Genomic DNA, 7,861 nt, shown 5'->3' with positions numbered 1-7,861 from the left:
GCTTTTGTAAGCTGACGTATCACTCAAAGTTGCACTGTAGTAACCTCACAGCATCTGCATTGGTTTGTATGTATGAGTGTGAGAGTGGCGCGCATGTTTTAAAGCTCCTCCCCCTCCTCGCCTTCAGTGGGTTGGTATGCCCATATATGGGGGATGAGTCTTGTGGTGTGAGAGATTTCAGCCAATCAGAGCACGAGGAGTGTTGTTGGCGAGGGGAGGGTGGAGGATACTGTAGAGGGTGATGGTGCCGGTTGAGGGTGTGGTTACGGAGGAGGGGAAAGCTCTGTGTTTGAAAATGAATGTGCTGCATGCACATTTATAGGGCGTGAGTAAGCGGCCATCATTTTGGAGTCAGGCGTTAAGGAAACCGCAGAAGCAGGCATTTCAGCATTTCAGATACGGAAAAGCCAAAGACAGAGCAGCGTTTTCCAGCCTGTAAAGATGCATCGTAAGTCCATTTTTGTTTTTAATATGTTAAATTATGGTTTTAGAGCAGCTAAAGTTGGTGAGGATGAATCACAGCCCTGAACACTGGGAGTTAGTTTCTAAAGCAACAGATCTGTGTTTGTGATGCGTGTATGATTTTTGGTATTTGATGTGTTTAGATCCTAATGGATGTGAATTGTGATATGAATTTAGAGGCGTGGCCTCGTTTATGCCGGGTGAGATGATTTTTGCATATGAGCGATTTGGTTTCAGTGGTAATTTACATGCCTATATGTCAAACACAAGCTTCTCATTTAAATAAATGAGAAAATGGGCATTGGAAACTTGAAGTGTCCTCTTCATCCTTTTGTTATTCCGAGCAAGATCGCTGCTCTCTGTGCCGGCATACAGATGGTAATTTTCCGGGTGGGGGCTGAGTGTAGCCGACAGTTGCTGCCAGCATCAGCTGTGGAAAGCCCTCCTTCTCCTGTCCTCCTGTTGAGTCCTGTATGTTAACGCCGGTGTTCTGACGATTTGTGCTACCCTGTCAGATTTTGCTACCTCCCATTAAAACAGATGGTAGCATAATTCGATAGCGAAAAGTGCTACCTATCAGATTTTGCTTCCAGCATGATATTAATAAAGTGTGAGGCTTTATTAACATGTACACCTACCCCAACCCTAAACCTACTCTTACAGTAGGATAAATACAGTGTTGGTAGCATAATCTGATAGGTAGCATTATTTGTCAGAACACCGGCTTGGACGGCACGGTAAAAGCATCGGCAGTAAATTACAGGATGTTTGTGTTGTCTGAGGTGTGGCTGACGTGGTTTGCAAAACCCTTGTGTACACTCAAGGACATGCTGCGCTTATATTCTCCCATCAATCTGCTGGGTAGACGCACTTGTAATAACATCTGGAATTGTGTCTGAAAAATTGAGGACAAAAAATATAAACCAAGCTTGTCAAATTGTGAGGTGTTAAAGGGGTCATATGATGCTGCTAAAAAGAACAGTATATTTGGTGTAATGAAATGGTGGCTGACTCTTAAATTTTATAAAGAATATCTCTTTGGATTTGAGACTTTAGTCTTTGCAACTTTACAGATCTTCTTTATGCACCAAGAGCTTGTAACACTCCAAAGAGAAAGGAAAAATTGAAATCGCATCATATGACCCCTTTAATGATTTGAGAATAATCACCATTTATTATTAATTATTATAAATCCATCTGAGCTGAGGATTTGTCATAGAATAATCAACTGAAGTCAAAATATGATTATTAATAGTATATCAAGAACTCATCATCAACCCATCATACATGAATGAGTCATTCACTGTTTTGCTGGTGAATCATATTATTTAGTGTGTACTTAAATGTTTAGTCCTGCAGTAATCGTGGCTGAGTGGTTGTGAATTGTGTGCAAGGAAGATGTTGAACACATACCCTTTAAAAGATTTTTTTTTTCAGACAGTCTTTTATGATTATTAAGGCTGCATTTATTTGATCAGCAATACAGTAAAACAGTCATGCAAAATGTTTCAATTTCTAATAACTGTTTTCTAATTTATTATATTTTAAAATGTAATTTATTTCTGTGATGGCAAAGCTGAACTGTCAGCACAGCAGTCATTACTCCAGTCTACACTCAGTCCTGTCACATGATCATTCAGAAATCATTGTAAGATGCTGATTTGGTGCTCAAGAAACATTAATTATTATTGAAAACAGTTGTGCTGACAAAAGAATAGCATCTGTTTGAAATAAAAAAATCTTTTGTTACATTATAAATGTCTCTATAAATGTCACATTTGATCAATTTAATGCAGCCTTCTAGATAAAATAATTCTTTCAAAAAATCAAAATCTAAACTTAAACTGTCAGTGTAGAATAGATCTCCGGTTGAGGCCAGTTCTCCTGATGCAAATTCACCAGGAATGTCGACAAAGACCCTCAGCAGTCCCAGAGTGGAAAATACAGGACTACTGGAATCCACAAGCACCAAAGATGTTCCTGGACACCACATGGGGCTTTTTGAGCTATATATATATATATATATATATATGTACAGACATTTTGAGATATGATAGACATTAATTCAAGGATGAAATTTCAACCAGTTGAACATCAGCTGATATATTAGTCATTAGGAAAGAAATAGTGTTTTTGCTGTCAAGGCCATGTAGCACTATGAATGCAATATATCACTGTAGAGTGAACATGGCCATGACCGCATATTCACAGCTTTGGACTGATCACATGACAGCAGATGGCTGATTAAGATAAGATACAGAAATGAAGAGAGACTAAACTGGAATGTGCTGGAAAATTAAGATGTGGTGTATTTCTAGATAATGAAATGACTGGTAGTATATTCAAGCATTTTGGAAATTCGGGTTTAACGTAAAGGTTGCTTGAGTTCTAAAAATCCAGATAAATGTCAAAACTAGCTTACAGTGTAGTGTGGGAATCTTATGAATGTTCTAAAATGCTGATCAGTTCCATCCTCACCCACCAGCTACAAGACACACAAGGGAACATCAGTCAAACCAGCAATGAGATGCAGTGTCACATGGGTTCATAAATCTCAAATGAACCCTTTCGAATTTTACCACTATGCCTTGAGTTTCCAGACAAGGGAGTCTATGAAGATGTTATCAGGCGAGCTGACGTCAGCCAAGACAAGGATTTGCATCTGCTATTGTTGAGTGCATGCTGAGAGTCAGTTGGGGCTGGAAGAGTTTAGAGAGTGTCTAAGGATCTCTTGCCATGGCACCTGCTGAGGGCAGATGAGGACGGCTCTGCTGGGAGGGAAGTTGCCAAGGTGAATTGATGGAAAACGAGGGAAAGGAAGAGGCTAAATCATTCTACTAACTGACAGAGTAAAAGACAAATGTGTATTTTTCACTAACAAAGTCTTTTTTTGGACATGTAAATACAGTGGTGGTTTTTTTTTGGGAACATGGAGTTAAAGATGAAAAGGGGTTTTCAAGCATCAAAACAATAAACAGTAGACACCCACTAAGATGTCATTCAGTGTAAAAATACTTTATATACCAAACAATCTAGTCAGTACTACCACAGTACTTGTTGCTCATAACTATAAAAAGTCACCATATTCATTATCTCATCCATAAAAGCACCTAAAACCAAAACAAAAGCTTTGTGCAAGAGGTCATGAAGCACGAGGCTGATGAATAGCACCAGGTTTGTTTTTCATGCCCTGGGTTTATTTCAGACTCTCTTTCACTTTGTTCGGTTCATCTGAAAGCCTGTTTTTCTTTGCGCTGGCCATTTCTGATTGTTCTCATCATTTGAGCCCTGCTGCCAGAGCTCATTACAGAAGGGCGGTAGCGTCACTGGCATGTGCTTTCATGGCAGCGGTGTGTAAAAACAACATGCTGTTTTAAAGGTGCCGAGGTCAGGCTTTGGAATGGAGAGGGCAGAAGATAATATAAGGGTGGGCAGCAATATTTTTCTGGATGTAGTGACGCGTTTCCTTTTTTCGGAAATTATACCCTTGCTGTTCAGTCCACCCTGAGAGATGAGGAGCCAGGGGACATGTTTGGAAATTTTGTGGAATAATATGGTCATCTGCCTGAGCAATTGACCTTTTGCTTATGGTTTTCAATAAGACTATTTATTGAGGGTTGTTATAAAAAGTTGTATAAAATGAAGTGAAGGGAGACTAATCTGATTTTGGACAAATTGTTCCCAAATTTTGATATAATAGTGAATGATCTTCTTTGATTGAAGGGAAAAAAAACTGTATGTTGATTTCATATGGGGAAACCCTACTGAGGAAAAGGGAAGGCCCTGTCTGTTTAGATCATTTTCATGCTTTTTTGGCCATGTGACAGTCACACACTCGCTTCATGTGCTTACTTTTAGATTTAGGCTTTGACTCAACATCCTATTCACTGTTGAATTGTATAGTCCAAAATTAGCTGTTGACCATGCTTACTTGAGCATGAATTTTCTATAAATATTTAAAATATTTAAAATCAACTCGGAGTAAATATAATGTAAAAAGCATTAATTTAGTTTATTTTTATGTTTTTATTTTATATATGTCTCATTTGCAGTCATTAAATTGTATATATCTGCTAAAGGCCACACTTTTCTCTAGATATTGACATTAGGCACTGAAAACACTCTGTCTATTCTCATTAGTGACTGCGTGTGAACCTACGGCCATGTCCACAGCTGAAGTGATGGACCATCCAGGAGACGCGAGCCTCCTCCAGTCCTGTGGAACAGCAGACAGTCTCGCCTCCCTGGAAGATGCCACCGCCGAGTCTACGGCAAAGTCAGTTCCATTTCATTTCTTGTTTTGTGTGCAAATACACTTGCATGCATACTAGGTCAGGTCTGCAACTAAATTCCCATGGTTATTTATACGTACAAGCTTGATTAGCCACATTAGTTTTGTGTTTGTAAACATAAAAAAGAAGGCATGTGGGATTGTTGTCATTGTATTAAAAACTGGTTGTGTTACCACTGGATGTTTGACTCTGCCAATGCAGGTTCATAAAATAAAGATACTTTTAACATAATAATGATAACATCAATACATTATTACATCATCACTTTTTATGTCCTTTACAGTTGTTGTGTAAAGGAAGTAAAATAAAATAGTATCAAGGAAAAAGAAGTAAAATAAAATAGAAAATAACTATTTTGTTATAATATTTTTTTTTTAAATATAATTTTTCCTGTGATGGCAAAGCTGAATTTTAAGCAGCCATGACTCCAGTGTCACATTCTAAAATGCTGATTTGGTGCTCAAGAAACGTAATTATTATCAGTGTTGGAAAAAGTTGTGCTTCTTAATATGTTTGTGGAAACTGTAATAATGTTTTTATATTACAGTATTTATTTGAAAGCTTTTTGTAACATTAAAAATGTCTTTACTGTCACTTTTGACCAAATTAATGCATTCTTGCTGAATAAAAGTATTCATTTCTTTCCAAAAACAAAAATCACTAACCCAAAACTTTTGAACATTAATATATGTCAGACTGTATTATATACAGTACATCTTTATTTTTAAATAGCACTGATAACATTGACATTGAATTTCACATAGACAAACAACTGTGTCATGTGACTTCACTGCAAGGCAAATGTAATCAACCCTTATATGAATAAAAGGCCACAAGTTTTGCACTATGGTGAAAGACATTAGCACTCATTTGATCTGAAGCTCACAGAATGCTGCTTGTCTGGAGAAGTCATTATTCGATTTCCTGATTTCCTCACAGTGAGTCATCGGAGGAGGAATCAGCATGTGCCAGAACAGAGCAATCAAATACCAAAGCCCAACAGAGCATGCACACAGAATCAGGTGAGATCACACACTCTTGCTGCTTTACAAACACTCGCAAATCACTTTAAACTCACAAACACTTGGGTGAAAAGTCTAGAACACGTTCTCACTGTCTTACAAACAAACATACTCGCTTACTCTCGATCATACACACACATATGACCATAGCCGCCATTTTGAACACATGCCATATACATCTTTTTGAGGCCCCAAAACCACCATGTGTGCATTCAGTTCTGCACTACACAGATAAAGAGCAGAGCGATGGAAAGCTGGCCAGAGCACTAACCCACAACTCGCAACTCAATGTTCCTCAGTGTTTTCATCATGAAAACTCTTATGTAACGTCAACTTTGAGAACTTGAGATCAGTAGGGCCTTTGAGTGCTCAGTAGAGGAAGTGTCTGAAAAGGAAGCTGCTGTCCCTATGCAAACTAACTTCCCTTTCCTTTAGACGCGCAGCAGAATGCCAGCGTTTTTATAGGAATTTTACAGTCACATATGAGTTAAACAGTTGCAGAGCAATTTAAAAACAACCCATGTGTGAACTTCCAGAAGTTCCATCGCTCTGCTGTTGTCTGTCGTGTTTACATAAGATAACAGAGCTTTGAATGAGGTCATCAAGTCACATGACCTTGGATTACAGGTCAAGCTGCTGTGATGGCTTTGTTTTTCATTTCAAACGGTTTTGCAGAAGTCCGCATATAGTTATAGGTTTATCAGACTGACGCTGCACAGGACGTTGTACAGTTCTTAGGGTGGCATTCTTCCCCTTTCATGCACAGCTGCAAAATCAGTCAAGATAAATTCCTGTTAATATTATTTTCTTCAACTATTTTAGTTTTTTAATGTGAAGTTTGTAATTTCTGCTCCATTAGCAGCCAAAGCAAGAATTGTTTCCAAGCAAGTATTCCTGCCATAAACCGTTGCAACTGGTGAAATAAACAGATTAAATTTAAGTTTTCTAGTGAAAAAATGACACACTTCACCTTTAAATTTGAACTGTTTGCAAAACAGTTGTGCTGTAATATAATAAGGTAAATTAAGGTGTCACTTTCTGAAAGAGTTTGCATACTGATATGTGCTCTGCTTTTGAAGCCTCATCAGAAACTCTGTGCTAGTGTGTGTATACTAGATTCTAGTGATGAATGGGGTGAAAGTGTGTGCAAGTAAATGTCCTGATAGTGTGTCACTAAAACATTTGATTTAAAACAGACGCTGCAGCAGAAATTCTTTATCGTCTGTGCAAACGAAAAGACCACACAGACACTTCAGACTTTAGAAACTGTGCACAGAAACACACAACAGATTTCTAGAACAGATTTCACTAACAATAAAGTTTTACTGTATTGCTCTTTGAATATAATAGTTTGTGTTAATTATTCAGCATTTTGTTGTATCTCAAAGTACTACCTGATACCATAACTGTACCATGTTACTCATACAGAACTGTTTTATAGGGGTTGTCTGGTTACAATTGTGGGATTAAATGATAGTCAGACAACACTGTGTAAAATAAATGGTTATTAATGGCAATAAATGGCTGTTCCCTTTGTAGGTGCCACCCCTCGTCCCGACTCGCTCTCCCTGCACACTAAGGGCACAGAGCTCTGGACTACACACAGGGATGGAGAGGTGAAGCTCAGGATGGGTGAGTCCGGCCCTGAGGCTGAACCCCCCTTGACTGTGAACCAGATGTTCACTTCTACGGTCCAGCGATTTGGCAACTACAACGCGCTGGGCTGGAAAGATGGAGAGCAGTGGAAAACCATGACATATAACGAGTACTACAAGTCTTGCCGCACTGCTGCCAAGAGCTTCCTCAAGGTGAGGACTGTTAAATCAGGTTTTTTATACTACATACTATTTTAAAGGGGTCCTATTATGCTCTTTTACAAAGTCTTGATTTTGTTTTGGGGGTGTACTAGAACATGCTCTCATGCTTGGTGGTTCGGAAAACGCATTATTTTTCACATAATTTGCATTATTAAAATACCTTTCTCCCCATCCTGGCACAAACGGCTCGATTAGTTCCGGCTTTGATGAACTTCTTCATCGTCTCGTCTGATGCACTCAACCAAGCGTTCTAACCACAACCTCGCCC

The 7,861-nt window shown here is 38.6% G+C and overlaps 1 protein-coding gene across 2 annotated transcripts in view; it reads left to right on the top strand.

Moving 5' to 3' along the window:
* Positions 1–276: 276 nt before the first annotated feature.
* The window catches only part of LOC107731199 (long-chain-fatty-acid--CoA ligase ACSBG2-like), an 18,403-nt gene continuing 10,818 nt past the window's right edge, over positions 277–7,861 (top strand). Inside the window, exons 1-4 of one of the 2 annotated variants that reach the window (XM_016542206.1) lie at positions 277–448; positions 4,603–4,738; positions 5,694–5,776; positions 7,316–7,584. In XM_016542206.1, the coding sequence (XP_016397692.1) occupies positions 442–448; positions 4,603–4,738; positions 5,694–5,776; positions 7,316–7,584 (495 nt within the window). In that variant the 5' untranslated portion in view covers positions 277–441. The remainder of the gene's footprint in view (positions 449–4,602; positions 4,739–5,693; positions 5,777–7,315; positions 7,585–7,861) is intronic. The other variant, XM_016542207.1, reaches the window with a different exon arrangement.

The sequence above is a fragment of the Sinocyclocheilus rhinocerous genome, unplaced genomic scaffold (assembly GCF_001515625.1).
Source record: "Sinocyclocheilus rhinocerous isolate Xijiao unplaced genomic scaffold, SAMN03320098_v1.1 scaffold1600, whole genome shotgun sequence".
Lineage (NCBI taxonomy): Eukaryota > Metazoa > Chordata > Actinopteri > Cypriniformes > Cyprinidae > Sinocyclocheilus > Sinocyclocheilus rhinocerous.
The sequence above is the reverse complement of the archived record's forward strand: the minus strand, read 5'-3'. Positions and strand labels throughout refer to the sequence as shown.